The sequence below is a fragment of the Lagopus muta genome, chromosome 27 (assembly GCF_023343835.1).
Source record: "Lagopus muta isolate bLagMut1 chromosome 27, bLagMut1 primary, whole genome shotgun sequence".
Taxonomy (NCBI): domain Eukaryota; kingdom Metazoa; phylum Chordata; class Aves; order Galliformes; family Phasianidae; genus Lagopus; species Lagopus muta.
This window is the reverse complement of record NC_064459.1, coordinates 2,320,471-2,338,393: the sequence shown is the minus strand read 5'-3', so window position 1 is coordinate 2,338,393 and position 17,923 is coordinate 2,320,471. Positions and strand designations below refer to the sequence as shown.

The window sequence follows — 17,923 nt, the reverse complement described above, 5'->3', positions numbered from 1 at the left end:
ACCAATTTGTTCTGCTGGATGATGCAATGTGCAGGGTTAGAAATAAAAGGTAGTTTTAAAAAGCTTGCACTTCACTTCTCAGACAATAAAAGGCAACACTTGAAGGAAATACAGTACTCGTGTTTAGCAACAGGCAACTGAAGAGAGACTGAATCTGTGAGAAACAATATGCCTTTACCTGTAAATCATTGAGTCCTCTTGAATCAGAGTCAGAAGCATCTCTGTAAGCTGAGCTCGTCAGTTCTACATCAGTTGAGGCTCGACTCCTCTTCTTTAAAGGTTTACAAGAATCTGAAATCTCGCTGGCACCTTAACACAACATGTTAAATTAGTCTTACTGTATGCTCCTTCATTTTCTTTCTTCCTTAAAATCAGTAAAGGAAAATGAAAATGAGACAACCTGAAAATGGACTCTATTTGCTATTTTTTAAGTCTCAGCTTGCAGCTTTGATACTGGTTTAATCCTCTGCAAAGACCTAATTAACTTTTTAACTGTTAACCTAATTAACTGGAGATCACTTTAGGAAGTCCTGTGACAATCTTCTGAATACGATGACATAGCAGAGGAAGCTACTAAGTTTTGTGTAACAGAAGATAAGCCCTAATGAGATTATCTCTTCATCATTCATCTTTAAAATAGGGCTAAGCAAAAGCATCATCTCATAATCATACTAAATGCTTACAGCACATGAACAACATAACTACCCTTCCAACTAGCAATGCAAAGCCAAACAAACCAACCGACCAAACCAAGCCACGTTCATCACTAGAAAGCTTCAAGACCTCTGCAGCTCACACAGGATGAAAAGCACTGCCAAAGGGTGATGAAGAGCCAGGAATTTTCAGTTTAAGAAAGTTTAAGTGTGCGACTCACCTTTCTGCAGGCCTGTCTTCACTGCTGCCAGTGGAACCATTTCAACCTGTTTGAATAGGAAAATCCACAGTTAAAAACAAAGGAATTTTTTCCCCTAGTATTAAAAAGAAAACATTAAAGTTTAAGCGATTAGCATCTCTGAACTCATGTGCAGTCTGCCATCCCCTCCTCAGTGCGAGCCTTCTTGTCCTGCTGGATTTAATCCTAGCTGCCTACGCTGAGTACCAGAAGACAAGGCAGCCACGTGTTCACTACCGAGGTCCTTTCCAGTCACTCCCTTTCTGCATGAAGACGACAGAAAACTTCAGCCGTGTCCAGCAGGCAGAAGCAGGGCTCAGTGTGGCAGCCAACCCTGATTGCTTTGTACAACCCCACACCTGTGTGAGCACAAGTTCACCTTCACAGGCATGACACTCAGGTTAGTGAGACACTTAAGGTATCGCCTTTTAAGGCACATCCTCCAAGCATGCACTCCAGGCTCCTGGGAACACAGACCTTCCCTGTATAGAGTGCTGCAAGGCCATGGGGATGGGGGCACGGACAAGGCACAGAGCATTGCAGAGCTCTATACAGCTGGAAACTCAATGCCAGTACACACCTAAGCAGACAAGTTTACAGTCTTGCAAAAGTACTTCAGGCTCTCGATGCTCTATCAGTAGAATCTGCTCTGCCAATGTACATGTAACACGAGAATTTGGTGAGGGGATAATAATTAGAGAGGAAAGTCGTTGCCTTACGTCCTGGTTTTAAGGTTAAGGGTTACAAGTTACTTCTTTACAATGTGGTTACATATGCATGTAGAAACACATTTAGTAAATATTTAAGGATTATTCTATAATTTTTTTAAAAAATATTTTATTTTGTTGTACAATAGGTAAAAACATACAATAGAAGGATTTGTATAGGATACATTTCATAATACAAATATAAAATCTAAACAATCACTTTTATTTCTCCACTAGTCACTGTAACAGTAGCATTAACATTTTGTTTTTCCCATTAATTGTACTCGTTCCAGTTATAACTTTATACCAAGTTGTTGCAGACTAATTTGGGAATCAGTTGCAAGAAAACTTGACTTTGGGTAACAAATATTGTTGCATAATTGTAAGAAGTAATTTTTTTTTTAATATAACTTAATACATTCAAGGTTAGGCGCATTACAGTGCATCTGTGTTTAATTTTTAGTCACACACTTTTCCTGAGAAAAGCACTTTAATGTTCATAGTCTTAGTTAGCTAGGTAATAGAAACAAGCAAAGCTAACTGGGATCCATGAAATTCATATTGTTGGTTCTTAAACCTTTGTTAAATTAAGAAACACTTATCAACGTGAAATAACATCTGAAAACACGGAGGCTGCAACACCCCCAGACAAGAGGCTGAAAGGAGCATTGGGTGCCTCACACCCAACATCTCTGTTGCTTTCAGGTTTCTTTCTGCAGTTTTCCAGAGTTAGAACACTCTTCTGCTGAGCACAGATGTAAATGCTGTGGCATCAAAAGAAAAACATGGAAAAAAGCAACTGGGTCTGGTCTGCCTTCAACCTCTGAGTGAATGAAGTGCAAAACAAAGTGTAAAGGGCAAAGAATAAATTAGAATAAAAAGAGCTAAAAACCCCAAATGTTCCCCTTCCCATATAAAATCTGTAGCCCAATCACCCCTTTTAAGAAATCCTCATTGGAGAAAACTATCCTATGAAACATTTCACATAAAATTCTCTGGTTTCAAGAGGAAAACGGAGAGTGAAAATCGACCACGTAAGGAAAAGAACCAACAACTTTGACAAACTTGTTAAAAAGTATTCAGCTTTTAAACATTAAATTACGTCCATTCACTGAACTTTCCTATTTGTTTTCACGCAGAATTTGTGTTTGTTTGTTTGAAAGCAACAACATTTGTCTGTCTCACATCCAGATTAAAGGAATGCCCTGTACATGTTAGATCTAGTTAAAGGGGGGAAGAAAGTATATCCCAGAAGAACTGTTTTGCTGATGTCTGCCAACATAGAAGTCTGACTATTAAATCATTCCCAGAGTCCATTTTCAAAAGTGGTCAGATTAATCAGTCTAACTTCATCTGAAAAACAAAACCTCAATACAAACCAGCAGCTAAATCAAGAGCAAAAGGAAGGAACCTGGTGGTAATTCCATCAAAGAGAAATTACTGAAACAAAATCATTTTGCTCATAACAGAAATCTCAAAGAAAACATGGCAGGTTCGTTAGGAGTCTTGCATCATTGAGTTCCCATTTTCCATAGCCTGACTGATACTGTGAAGATGCCAGTAGCAGAGTCACAGCAATGGTATTGACAAGGGGATTTCATGAAGGATAGTCCAAAACGAAACCCGATGGGGAAAAAAAATGGAGAAAAATAAAAAGGCACCAATATAAGCCACAACATTTATGAATACAATATATTTTAACTCTCTACATGGAGGAAGCCAACCTGCTCCTTTTTGATCTTCTTCTTTGGCACAACTTCGGTGGATTTCTCAGACTCTGAGCGGGTTCGAATCGATCTTCTCTGTTGCTTCTTTTCTACAGAACCTGAAGGAGGAAGAAAAAGTTTCTGTTACACCATTGTACTGCTTGTACTGCTGTGCTGCAGCAACACCTCCAGCACCAAATCAACAGCTGAATTAACGAAGCCAAGACCTTGCCCTCTTTTGAATGTTTTATTTTTAAAGTCAGTGCCAAGCTATTTGCCAACCGGTGCTGTGGCCTGCAGATAGCATCTTCTGATTCCATAGACAGAAAGAAGCATTGGAATAACAATAATTACAAAAATAACAAGCTGGCATCCAGGTCAAGCAAATGGATTTTCAGAACACACCTCTCAGTCTTTGCCCTGGTTAATTTTTAACCAAATAGTCCATATTTGGTATTTATGGCAGGCATCCACAATCAGCTTCTTCAACTAAAACAAGCCAGAAACCGAAGATGCAAAAATCAGGTTGCAAGTTTTCATTCCCACAGACAGCTGTGTGCCCTACAGCGCTGTGAGCCTTCACCCAGGACTCCACAGAACAGTAAAGCAAGAACCTCTCTACTGCATGTGCAATAGAAGTGAAATCTAAATGCTCAACAGAAAGCACAGAAGCAGCGATCACGATGCATTATTGCAATGAATGAAAGCAAAAAACTGAGCTTTCTAGAACTATTACTACAGGAAAGCAACTCAGATTAAGGGCAGAGATTATGATATTTCAAGAGAAAATACAAATTACTTTTTTTTAACAACTAAGGTAGGTGAATTCAGAAGATCCCTCTATGCTACACTGTCTCCAAAAAGGTCATATTGTGAAACACCTACACAGCATCTGATACCACGTACAGTTTGGGTTTTGTTTTGACACTTGGAGCTGTTTCAACAGAGAGCTGAAGTTTGACATCTCACAGCTTTTATGAAGCATTATTCTCGGTTTTCAGTTTGGGTGTTTTACCTACAGAAGCAGCAGTGTAACTTCTGGCTGCAATGAGAGACATCCACTGATAAGCACACAACTATTCTGGATCTCAACACTGAAGCCAGAGGTCATCTTTTGTCACCTCTGCATTCAGCTGAAATTCTTTGAAGCAACTAAAAGTCAGTTTGGGAAACTGTGACCAGAAAGTTGATTCAATCCATCATGCCTTTCCTCTCCGTGCTGCCTCACCGTGAAAACAGAATTAAGATGCAAGCCCTGTATCAGAGAAGAAACTCTCAAGTTATTGCCTTCAGCCAATATTAAAGTCACTATCAATCAAAGTAACAGGCACTTTTTTCCTGTCCCTGCTCTCCAAGGATGCAGCACATCACCTCCACAATGCTCCCATCCCATCTGCGTGTGTATTTTGATCCAGAGTTTCAGGACAGGTTTCAGACCAGCACTTTACTTCACCCTGACAAGGTTGGGTCAATCCTGTTCCAGCTGTACGTGGAAACCAGAGGCATCATGAATTCTCACAGTTCTCTTATTAGCAGTTTGCAGGTTACAAAATTATTCTCCCAGCACTACAGAATTCTGTATATCTATCTGCAGGTTGTTATTAAGGATTCCCAGAGTCATTCTGTCCAATATTTCACATAAAGGCATCCTGAAACTCCAGTGACCTTAAATTTGAAAGAAGGACTTTGCAGTTATGTTCCATGAGAGGGGACCAACAACTGTCTGGACTTTGAAAGTGACCTATACTTCAGTGTGTACTGAAGGAAAACCCACTTTAACACTGTAACAGGTGTTATCAGGTGGAGTTTTTTACATCTCCAAAAAAACCTATGGAAGTGAAAAAACAAGAGGCTCAGAATTCTCACCAACCCCTGCCTCTGAAGAGCCATTGTGAAGGTGAAGCTTTTAGTTCCAAGGAAAACAAAACAGAGATCACCTATCTCCAGAGATCTCCAGCTATAAGGCAATCAAACTAACAACTGTTTCAAAAAGCTGAAGCAACCATAGCAACTAAAACTGGAAAAAAGAACCACTGCCAAGACCAGCAGAGGAAGCCCCTCTTGCACTGGGAAACCCCACTTGCACCAGAACATCTGGTCTGCTCAGCCTGCACTGTGAAGCCTTACACAGCCCAGAACACAGCATCTATTAAATGAGCTTACCTAAAGGCTAAGGAAGTACAGAAACTGCAGTAAGTATGCAGAGGAAACTGTTCCCACCTATGCTGACCACTGAGGTGTTTGACCTGGAGTCTCATTTATGTCCAGAAAGGGAGAAAATACAAACAGCTAAAGCAGAAGTGACACCAAGAAACTTCACAAGATTTTCCCAGCAGGTTTTGTGCTTGGGTTCCTTTTTGTGTGTTTTAACTGTAATGAGTCCATCACTATTTTTAGGGTGTTTTTCTGGTTTTGCTCATCCTGCAGCTCAACGTGCTCTTCTGCAACCTAAAATTTACTTCTACACATCTAATGTAAAACCACTTGAGGCTGTACCAAGGCTATTACAACCAGCACACGAGCAAAGAAGCAATAGCTAATGGACTGTACAGAATAGATGAAAAACAGAAGACACTACAGGGACTGGAGGAACCTGAATATCTCTTGGTTTAGGAAGATCTGAACTACACCTTTTCAGGAACTTGCATTTGCTCTCCAGAGGGATATTTGTCTCCTTTTGATGATGCTGAGAGAACACACTGCTGAATGAAATTCCTGCTGGTGGGGAGAAGATAAAACCGTTTGGACAAATTCCCATTAGCTATTCCTCAGAATCAAAACACACACAAAAAACACATTGGTTTTCTGTTCCAAATCTAGGAAGCACTCAATCCGGTTTTCTTCTTGCACTTCTCTATTACTGTGCTACAAATTAGGCTTCAAATAGCTTGTTCCAGGCTCTCCCTTTTCAGTCTCAAGTTCCATTATTTGCTCCAATGTTTCTTCCTCAGAGAGTGCTTCAAAAATATCATTGTTTTATGATGGGGCCCCTAAAACACCTTCAGAACCAAGCATTGCATCATGCTGCTGATGGAGTGAGCTGAAGCAGTTAGGGAAAAAAACAACACTGTCCTCTACAAAGGTCATAATGAAATTCATCAACAAAATTTGGTAAAGCACCCACATTTCAAAACCACTCCTTACTGAATTACGTCACCTCCAGATTGTCTTCTTTTGATCTCCACTGTCATATTTTACACGCAGTGCCAAAAGCCATTACAATACTCTAACACATGCCTACTATGCTGTCCTGTCTTCTAAAACAACTTGCCATCTGCTCCCCACAAGGCATCTGGCCTTCTAATAATTGGACTTGGATACTGCAAGCTGCAAGTGCTGGAAGTTCAGAGGCTTAAGCAGCTCAAGTGCATCAGAAAGACATCCTGTGTTCCTCAAACATCTGGGCTCCTCGTGTATTATGTTTGGGAGAGCTATAACATAAATGGAAAGACGTTCAAAATCGTTTTTATCTAACAAGAAAATGCCAGTTTTCACGTGTGAATTTAAATGCCAGACTGTTAAAATTCAAAGCCCCTGCACTTTGCCTACCTGCTGACCCAGAAGTTGTTTCAGGAGAGGATGCATTCTGCACATTGCACGTTGCTTTTTCATTTCTCTGGCTGGCTGAAGAATTAAGCTTCTCTTGTCCTTTGACGCTTATTTCTGCTTTGTTACCAACTCCCTTAGGAAAAAAAAACAAACCAACAACACGACACAAAAAGATTTTGTCAGCCTACTTCCATGTATTATGGCTTCCAGGCACATTAATCTTCAGTCAGAACAGAAACCCTTCAATGCAACACATATAAGTGATCTATACTACTGAACTGCTTCTTTGCCAAACTTTCCATCCCTCTCCATCTCCCCTTACATACAAGGAAAACAAAAAAATCCAGCAACTTTTCTAAACATTACCTTCTCTATAATGCTTAGGATGAAATAAATACTCTCCAGGTAGAGAGGCAGAAGAAGGAGGCAGAGAAATAGTCCTAAACCTTTTCCTTACACTGACTGCGAGAAGCTGCTGTGCACCTGAAGGAAGCTAGGAGGCAGAACTCATTTTAGAAGTCTGTTATGCAAAACGTAATCATTAGTTTTTCAATACTTTATTAACACTTCTGTAATTTCATCTGTTTTCCCCAAATAACCTGGTTTTTAAGGTTTTCAGAGAATTGCTCTGTTATTTCAACTAGAATTAAACAGCTTCAGCATTTTGAACATCTCATCAGCAAGTATGTGACCATCTGCAGGGAGCTTCTTGGCCAGCAGTCAATACAGTCACTGCCAGAGGCTTTGGGATGCACTGAAATTAAAAGTTGAATACAACAGAAGATTGTTGGAGCTTCCTGCCTTATGTTAGATTTAATCCCTCCAACCAAAGAAATGTGCACTGTGAAAGTATAGCGGGTGCTGGTTTAAGCTCCACAACAAGATAAACTTGGAGTAACTTAGGAGAAAAGGAATCACTACACAAAGTACATACCTTAGTGGAATAAACAAACTGATCGATGAGTTTGCCATCCCCTGCAGCATTTTGAAGAGCAAAAACCTGTTCAATTTTAACAACCGGAGACATGTTACATTTCTGAAGATCCAAGTTGTGCATGGTTATCGAGGCTGGTAAGGATTTTCTAGCTGCAGCTGTTTTCCATGCAATTTTCACAGGTGGTGGCTCCTCCTCTTCCGCACTCGACTGCCTCCGTTGGCTCTGCCTTCGCAGCTCTGCACTGGAAGGTGATCCTGTTATCACACTGCCATGCTCTGGCTGGGTGTTCAATGCTGGCTTTGGACGCCGGTTCTTCTTGGTCTCTGATTTAGAAGCAGCGGCCTTTTTGGCTTTTGACAAAACCTCCTCTGGCTCTTTGTCTATATAAATGAAGGTGTATTGTTCTATCCTTTCTTCCCGAGTCATTTTCAACGCTTTCTCAGCGTGGGCAATACCAATATCCCACTGAGCACGCTCTCTTTGCGGCCTTGGTTTGCGAATCTTAAGGAACAAAGACAAGCTGCTAATTACACTGAAGCATCCTGAGGGTCCTTACATCTCTAAGGCAACAGATATAAGTTTGCTTTCCACGTACAGGATACAGTTTGAAAGGTAGACAGCGAACCCCGTGCTCGGAATATGAGCAGACAGTGGTTGGATTGAATGACCATCAGCACTGAAAGCGTCTGCCCTGAACTACGAACTCAGGAAAGACAAGAGCAGACAGCATTCAAAGTCCACGATCCTGCTATGAGATTAAACCTAATTTATCTACATTTTACATCCTCCATATTTTTCCATACAAATCCTTCTCCTTCCACAACAGTATTTTGATTAGCATAAATACTGACTTAAGTTCTGCGTCTACACAGAGAAGCAGCTAAAAGCGAGCACAGATTCTACCTTTATTTAATATTCTCACTAAGATGCAAAGTCATCTCCTCGCCCAGGATGACAGCTGTCACCAGGAACAAAGTTAAGCTATCAAGCTCCTCAGTGGAAAAGGTAACATGGTAACATTTCAGTTATCTCCACCAGTAATGCTTTTGCCAGCAAAATGCAGCCAAGCCTTCACACAATAAAGCACCGCTGTTTCAGAACTGCCCCCACGAGTTTCACTTTCACAGATACCCCTCTCCACAACCAGTGTTCATCATACCTTCTGTTTCTCAGAATGGTTGCTGGCTTGCTTAGCAGCCTCTGCCAATAACTGCTCGTATTGTTTGTGTCCTTTGTACTCCCGAACTCGCTTCTCGTGCACCCACGCCCGTTCTGGCTGGTTGCTAAAAAACTGAACATGGTATTCACGGGCACCTGAAATTGAAAAGTTCTAGTAAGCAGTTTTATGAATGCCTCTTTTGGTTTAGTTTACACTTTCCTCCTCCACACCGCTCAATTGCTGCAGTTGGAAATACCAAGGTTAGTTTAGAAAGTTCAGAAATAAGACAGGCCCGGATTCAGAGTAGTTCAGGATGGGAAGATGAACGCACCCTGCCCACACTGGATGTTCTCAGACTTACCAGATGTCTTCTCATAAACACACTGACTTCAGGAAAGTGCTCACACCTAGTTTGCATAGGCTCATTTTGTGGAGGTAATTTTAAAAGCCCTACTTTTATCATTACAGTAATAGTCCTGCTTAGCACACGCACCAGCAGACTCCATCCCACAGAGGAAATTGAAAAGATGGGATTTTTTTTTTAGTGCAGAAACAACCAGAGACACCTGATGTATTCTGGCAGTGACCTTCCTCCCTTACCTCTTGTATTGATTTTGGTATGCACATCAAGCTGTGGATCACATGAAACCATGCAAGGCCACCATGGGTATGTTCCCACTTTGGACCAAACCAGATCGCCAACCTGAAACTTGACGTCATGGCTGACTTGTGTTGGAAGAGAAGGCAAGAACTGCTGCACCTAGAGAGAACAAGACAAGCTTAACAGCTCGGATTTACACACAACAGTCACTGATCAAACAAGACACACAACAGTGGGGAAAAAAACCACACCAATGATCCTAAAACCACAACAAAAATCAAAAATAAATGCCTCCTCCGTAAGTTGATTAAGAATGCTGCTTTTAGGAGAAAATAAGACAATAAATATGGCAAAAGAGAAACTCTGACACAAAAGTAAGAAGCATTTCAAGGAAATGGTGGCTCATTTATGTGACAAACTAAAGAACCCATGACATAACTGGTAGAAAAGCAGCGACAAAGCAGAAAGTGTTAATGACTACATGTACTAACCGGGGCTTCCTCCAACACTGCATCTTCTCTTGGCCTTTCAGACAGCATGCTAAGCCTCTCGTTTGGTCTCTAGGAAATGGGAAACAATGAAAAGGAAAAAAGGAAAACAAACACAAACAGCATAAGGGGAAAGTAAAACCAAAACAAGCACATTAATGAAAACAAACTGAAAAAATACATAGCAAGGAGAAAAGCAACCACAAGCCCAAAAAACAAGTGTGGTGATTCCTTATTCCAACTTCAAAGTAGCATTGCAAACCAGAAAATACCCTCCCAACCCCTGCAAAGAACAAGGTTCTGCTGTAACAAGCAATAGAAAAACGTTCAGATAGTAAACCCAATTCCACCTTAATTCATGTGCAGCCTCAGAGAAGCAGGGAAGGACTGCTGAAGGATGCCCACAGAAATGTGACAAGTCCCACTGCATGTTGGTTATTTGCAGAGACTGCATTACCAACACCATGTTAAAAACACACCACGAAAATCATCCAACTTATGTCTAATCCCATACACACCCAGAAGAGAGGAAAAAACACTGCTGAAGAAGCATACTCCACCAACAATACCAGGCATACAGATGGCCGAAGCTATTATCACACTTACATTTTGTTCCTCTGGTTCTAATTTTGGGATTTTGTGCGACTTGCGCTCTTCCGATCGGGAAGAGTCGTGCTTGCTACTTTTTTTCCTTTTCTCTTTCCTCCCTTCATGTTTTGCCTTAGCATACTCACTCGCTTGTACTTCATTTAAAAGGTCCCCACAAAGAGAGGACTCAAACAATTCCCTGCCGTTCTGGATAGTTTTGGTTATTTTTAGTTTGATTTCTGGTGAGCCAGTCTTCTTTGGAATCACCGTCTGTGAAACTGAAGGTGGGGGTGGGGGTGGCTGTGGAGGGGAAGGCTTTTCCAGAACTTCATGCGGCCTCGCGTTCGAGTTTTCCATGTGGTAATACTCCGGGGGACTAAAGTTTCTAACTGTACCAAAACCATTGGCAGAACCATTGGGATATTGACTGTACGTCTGGAATTTGGCTTGAGGTTCGTACATATTGATGGTGGCCGGGTAGCCATTAGCAATGGGGGGCAGATCCTCCGCCGTGGGTGTTGGGTACTGAAAGCCTTGCTGTAGGGCAGCTTCGTACGGCGTCTGTCCACCATCTTCAGCAATGTCACTGCTGGCATCAAAGGCATCCTCCTGGCGGATGTTGGCTGAGTCAATGAGCTGAGGTGGTTGCTGAATTGTGTTTCCCATGATCCCTTGCATGAAAGAGAAAGAGAAATCCATTGTTCTGCTCCAGCATCCTTAGCTTTCCCTTTTTCTCATAGGGCCTGGAGTCAGGGGGAAAAGGAGTTCAGTCAGTGTAAAAAATAAATGATCACTGAGCAAATTAAAACGTTGAGAGAAAGCAAATGTAATGACCAACTCCATCCTCTCCATTCATGCATTTAAAGAAGGCTGGTATTACAGAACATGAAAAAAAAATTAAGAACTATTCACTCATTGCTGCAGAGCGCCTTTTTATTCCACACATCCACTTCCTTTCCCCCCTCCCAGTATGTTTCAGGAATCAAGAGAAGCACCTACAAACGCTTAAAAGATTATGAGCCCAAAGTCAGTGCTAAAATTCAGACCATCCCTTCAGCATCCCTAGAGTGGCACCAGGAAGCATTGCTCTGATGTGCTTCCACCCATAAGGATCCCCCAAACAACAGAGAAACAACTTCCTCCCCCTCCATGCTGCCAGTGTGGGGCCACAAGCAGCCTGTCAGGCAGCTGGGGACCAGAGCCATGGATTCTCCCTATGCTGGGGCAGCTGGAAGAACCACTTCAGATGATGTTACAGCCTCAGGACGGCCCTCCCCAGCCCTTCTCTCAACAGAAAGGCAGAGAAGAGCTTGCTTGGGGATGGTTGTTTTCCTAACACCAAACACGTGGGTTCTAACACTATAAAGGTTTGACTCTGAAAGCTCAGCTACTGGCTCAAAGTGTTTTAATAATCTCACAGTCACAGTACAGTGACTCAACCTACAGCTCAGAAATACAGATTTGCAAGGTCAGTTTAGCCCTTCCAAAGTAAATACAGCTCTGTGTTCTTTACCCTACCCCTGTGCAGGCACAAAGGAGGGTTACTGTGTCCTTCTGGTCAGGGTTTGAAATGACACTAACACAACCCACCTCTCATCATTACAATTTGCACATACTCCCCCATCCCCCACATTAAATTCTTACCTTCCCAATGCATCTCAATACCCTGAAGTTGCAACAGCAAAAGGACTTGATCAGAATTTTGTCACATGCTTTGTCAGCTTTGTCCTTGAATGATACTCACATTTGTGTTCATCCTTGCTGCCCAGTGCCACCAACCACAGGCACACCTGTCCCCATAGTTACATGATTTAGGGGAACAACCCAACAGCACAACGCTACATAGCAAAATTTGCTCACTGCAGCAACTTTTCAATCTCGTGGCAGTAAAACCATCTTTTCCCCCAGCTGCTCTCTGCATATCAGCCACAAAAGCCAAGCAGAAGTGCTGCTGCTGATGGGAGGGACACACGTGGTGAGCAGCACTGCCTACCAAGGTCAGCCAGCCTCAAACCACCACCACCCATTCTAGGAAGAGGAAGTGGAACTGTTTGTACTATCTACAAATTAATTGCTCCTTTACATCTGCCAAACCGAAAAGCAAACAACAGATTTCTCCCACTAGGAAGAAATTTCACCCTAGGCTTTTTTTTGTTACTAAAAATCAGAATCAATTGCTTTCTTTTTAAATACCTCAAAAAACCCATCTTACAAACCATCATCAGGCACATCCACTGCTGGATGAACAGAGACAAAGCACAAATGGTTTAAGAAAGTTTAGAATCAATCAATTCTCAAGTTTTGTTTTCATTTTAAGGAACAACCAATTCACTGTCTGCCATCCAAACACTCCAGAAGTACAATCACCCATGGAGTTTAGAACTAAGAACCAGAATATCAAACAGGACACCATTCAGAATGCTGTGCTACACTAAAAACACACTGTGGTTTATGTCAGCATAATTATGCTTTATGTTTTGCTGCTCCTCAGTCAGACTATGAATGGAAACTTGAGATGTTTTGGGTTCTGCTGGATGATACATAGTATAAAATAGGAGTAACACTCTGCATCTCTTCCTTGAGAAAGAATCCCACTGCCTTCAGAGGGCATTTTCCCTGGTGCAAGCCCTTTGTCCTTGCAAAGTCTGATGCCAAAGAATGCTGCTCGTCCCAGCACACAGCACAGCTCCACCAAGCAGCAAACATGCCATGGAGCAAAGAGGGAAAAACAAAGAAGGACCTCCCTGCACCACTAATCCTCACCTGGCCAACATTGTCAGAACCAGAAAACCTCACCAGCCTTCTTGTCCTTAAATCAGCATCACTGCCCTACCCCTCATCTATTAAAGACAACTGTTCCCATGACACTGGCAGCTCCTTTTCTTGTAAGACCTTCCACGCTCTAAATGCTGGGCTATAAACCAAGCCATGCTGTGCAGCATTTCAGCCACGACCACACCAGAGCTGGGCAGTGATGCAATACCTGATCAACACAGCCAGCAGGAGCCCTTACCCACACACAGCCAAGGAATGCTGCTGCCAGGACAGCTTGCTTTGCTCAGAAGGGCTGACATAAGGTACAGTTTGCATCCAGAAGCAGAAGCTCCCTGCTAACATTTTGTTAAAGCCATCTCACCCAAGTGATGGGAATCAGACCCAGATGCAATGCTGACAGAATCCAAAACCTGCACGGCAGTGCCTGTCCTTATCTCCTGCACACAGAACCCTGCAGGTCAAAGTCTGCCCATGGTGCAGGGAGGAGCTCCCTGTATCATCCTTCACAGGACATTTAGGGCTGGAACAGGTCCCAGAGCTGTCACCAGCCTCCATAGGCACAAACTGGAGGGGGTGTGTGCAGGGGAGGCTATCAGTGCACTTTATCTTGTTACATAAAAAAACTTGTGGCTTAGCAAACTTCAAAACACCACTTAAATTGAATTTAGGAGGAGTCAGTAAATATACACATATCAACTTCTTTTTCTTTAAGCACTGCTCTTCCGGAGCTCACCTGCATAAAAACAGACCGTGATTCCAGTCTATGTTTCTCAACAGGGACAACTTCTACACCTGCTTCGTTCTGTGCAGGCTGCAGAAGCAAAGCTGCTCCTCTCAAGCCTTAAAGCTCAAACAGTTCTTCTCCTCCTGCAGAGCTTACAACACCAAGAGCTTCCTCCTCCCCAGTCCCTTCTGTCACCACAACACACCCAGCTTTTCCCACCCTCTTCACATCTCTGTATCAGCTTGCTCAGTTCCGAGGTGCCTACTGACTGCCAGAGCAAACCTGCAGCCACTGATAACAACACAAGGAAACCTGTACACGTCAGAATCAGAATTTAAACCTCAGAAAGGATTACTGAGCAGAAGTCACTCAAATGTTGCAATGTAAAGAATGCACCACTGTCCACAGAATAGCACCAACAGGCTGGGTATGGCTCTCCTGAGCACTTCCCAACACAAGAGAAGCCAATTTGCACTTCTGTGCATTGAGCTCCCAGCAAAGTATTTCAGGCAGTGTACATTTTTCTCAACTATTACATTATCAGATGCCCCACGAAAGCATTTAGCTTCTAAATACATCCTGCAATAGATATCGCCCTGATACAACGCAGGAACCGGGCCAAAAGATAAGGATACAACATAATTATTTCAAGCAATTCAAGCATGAAGTGGATACTTCTTAGTAGTATTGGAAAAGAATTTGGAAACAAAGATACCTTCAACGCTGCAACTTAATTTACTGTTGAGAGAGCAAGAGTTTGCCCCCAGAACCACGCAGCCAGCACCCCCCACGTGTCCTTTCCCATCAAGAAGGAAAACAGGACCTGTCACTGATAAGGGAACTGCAGACTGTTCACCAATGCAGACTGCACACAGGCACTGCTCATGTAAGTGCTTTCATGTTGCCTGCAGGAGAGTCAGAATGCAAAGAATCTGAGGAAAAAAGTAAACAAAATAAAGGTTTCATTGCAAGGTGAAGCGAGTCAGCCCAGCACAGCTCCTGCAATACACTTCCTTACACCAACACCGTGTGTTTTGCTGCCCATCCACTGAGAGCTGCTCAGAAAGCTCTGCTGCACACATTCCAGCAGCAGCCCTGCAGTCATGGGCTGACACTGGGAGTCCCTCTGAGCTCAGTGTTCCACCAACAAGCACAGCAAGCTAAAGCTGTTTTTGTGATGAGCATTTTGTGTTTGCTCAGAAAACAAGGTACTACAAAAGTCCTCAGATGCTGCCATCTCACGTGACCAAACCAATCTGAATGCTGCTCATCACATTTATTTATTACTCAAGGAAGTTCTTCATCCTTCCAAAGAGTTCTGCAGGTTTGTATGGAACACAGCAAGTCGTGGACTTATCTACAAAACACACAGACGTGCATCTACCCACTGTGTTATTGCTCAATCAGAAAGAGCATGAAAACAAGTGAGAAAAGATACTGTCAGTATGCAGCACACAAAGGAAACTCCCAAGCATCAGAAAGTCCCACTGCTACCTATCAGCAACCAAAGCAGCCCCAAGGACCACCTCCAAAGGAAGGGGTTTCACCAACCACAGTGAGCCACAAGTTGGACACGGGGACGTTTCCCTGTGCCACCAAACCAAGGAGAGCAAACCAAGCACCTGCTAATGAGCCCTGCTTGGAGCAGAAGAGGCCTGCTGACCCAAGGCTGGCTGTCACCACAGCAATAAGTTGGGGCTGCACGTACTGATAAGAAAAACAGCATGGCATGCAAATACTTTCAACAGTTTCCATAAATCCTTTTTGAATTAAGGTTACCGCTCTCTGCTGACAAGCACCGTGTGGATAACCCTGCCTACAACTGGTTCAGGAGTTGCTGAATATAAGGCATTAAAGACTGGGCACTACACAGAGATGTGGAGTGTCTGCTCTGAGAACAGAAGCTGTGCTGCTGGCTCACCAACAACCACAAGCAGCACTTTGAGTCAGCCCTACGTGCCACTGCCTCGTCAGCCTGAGCTGGGCTTTCTGTCACAGCCTTGAAAGCAGAAGTTCCAGGCTGTCTGCACAACCAAGCCTGCAACAATCCAGCTCCTCTCTGCACAGATATAATCAGAGAGATTCTCAGATCTGCTCGTGTCCTACAGCCCCTTAATTACCTGAGTCACCAGACGCATTCACTCTCATTTTCTGCACTGTTCCATTCCAGTGCGTGCCTGCATCTGCGCTGTGCTGGCACTGCTCCTCTCAAAGCTCCACGCAGCAGCCACCCCAGCACATGCTCACTGCTATGTTTACAAACACAGCTGCTGGGCTGAAACAGACCAGGTCGTTGGGTTTGAGCGATGAAAGATGAATTCTGTCACATTTCCACACCTCCTTTCAAAATACTCTCCTGCAGTGTTCAAATGATACGAATTATAGGCAGAAGTAAAATGACTATTCACATTTCTGCATCCTGTGACCGTAGTTTGCTTCGTCCCACTTTGTTCTGAACACCCCAAAAACCACAGGCGTAAACTTTTACTTCCATCCATTAGGACAAGGCCCAGCTTTCAGCTGCATGCACATTCATTAGCAAAGAGAACTGCAGCCTGGGGATTCCTCCTGCCTTCAGTGGGCCTGTGCCAGCAGAGACTAGATGGTGAATCAGAGGCCTCTTGACAAACTTGCCTCAGTGTTTTAAAGCGTGTGGTAAGGCTGATCACTTCCCTGCGTACCTTTCTAAGGGCTCTAAGTGCCAGAAGAAACAGTCATCTCTGTCATATGGTTTTGATAAAGCAGCTCTTAACAAGCTTCCCATGAGGAAATGGAAAGAAGCAACTCAGAGGGCAGCAGTAAAAATCCTATGTAGTGAAACAAAAAAGCAGTAAGCTGAGTTTAGTGCAGTCATTTGGTTTTGGGAGCCTCGGGGTTGAAATGAGAACATGGAGGAAACTCTTTTGTTCTTTGAGGAGGCTCAAAAGCTGTTGTTCACATAAAACCAAAGTCAGACCCTTGTCAACTCCAAATATTGTAAGAACAGTGACGTGTCACACAACAAAGCCAACACAATAGCTGTAATGCATCTCATGTGTACCGCTTCAAAGCTGCAGAACTGAGAAACACACAACAGTTGTACTGAACCAAAAGATGCACTCCTTGATCAGCACCCTGTTCTGAGCTCACACAGCACACGCCTGCTTGCTGGAGCGACCTCCTTTCGAGTAGCTCTTTAAAAACATCAACATATCAAACCACCACAACATTCTCCATGCATCCCTACCAGCCACAGGAAGACGGCAACGAGCACCAGGACAAACTACAACCTTTTCCTACAGCTGCGATCGCACGCTGCCTCTGGTTCAGCACACACAGAACGAAGTTATCGCTGAAAATATACCTAAGAGCTTCAGGCCGCCCGGACAGCTCCCGGGAAGCACAGCCGGACCGGAGCAGCGCAGGGCCCGGATCTCCGGTTAAGGCCCGACCGCAGCCTCGAACCCGGGGCCACTCGGGGGCGGCAGCGCGCGGTGCAGCCGGGCCCCGCGTCCGCCGCCCACCGCCTCCCGTCCCCTCCCGCCCCGGGGCCGCGCCGCAGCGCCGGCAGCAGCAAACATGGCGGCCGCGGACCCTTTAAAAACCCGGACGAACGGCTCGGGCCGCCCCCGCCTCCCTCACCTTCAATCTGTTCCATTCTAACTGCCCCCGCCGCGTCCTCCGAGCCCAGCGGAGACAAAGGCCGGCGGCGGGGGCGGCGGAGGCCCGCCCGCCTCCTCCCGCACGGCAGGCCCGACGGAGCCCCGGCCTCGATTTCCGCGCCCCCGCCGCTGGCGCCGGGCTCCGCCCCGGGAGGC

At 44.0% G+C, this 17,923-nt stretch overlaps 1 protein-coding gene across 6 annotated transcripts in view; it reads right to left on the bottom strand.

The window, feature by feature from the left end:
- The window catches only part of NSD3 (nuclear receptor binding SET domain protein 3), a 34,057-nt gene extending 16,139 nt beyond the window's left edge, over window positions 1-17,918 (bottom strand). For 3 of the 6 annotated variants that reach the window (XM_048927982.1, XM_048927986.1, XM_048927987.1), the window contains exons 1-10: window positions 17,748-17,918; window positions 10,646-11,370; window positions 10,043-10,111; window positions 9,551-9,710; window positions 8,951-9,105; window positions 7,789-8,292; window positions 6,855-6,987; window positions 3,324-3,424; window positions 875-920; window positions 179-309 (exon numbers count right to left, since the gene is read on the bottom strand). In XM_048927982.1, coding sequence (XP_048783939.1) covers window positions 179-309; window positions 875-920; window positions 3,324-3,424; window positions 6,855-6,987; window positions 7,789-8,292; window positions 8,951-9,105; window positions 9,551-9,710; window positions 10,043-10,111; window positions 10,646-11,326 — 1,980 coding nt within the window. In that variant the 5' untranslated portion in view covers window positions 11,327-11,370; window positions 17,748-17,918. The other 3 variants (XM_048927984.1, XM_048927983.1, XM_048927985.1) reach the window with 3 other exon arrangements.
- Window positions 17,919-17,923: the final 5 nt, after the last annotated feature.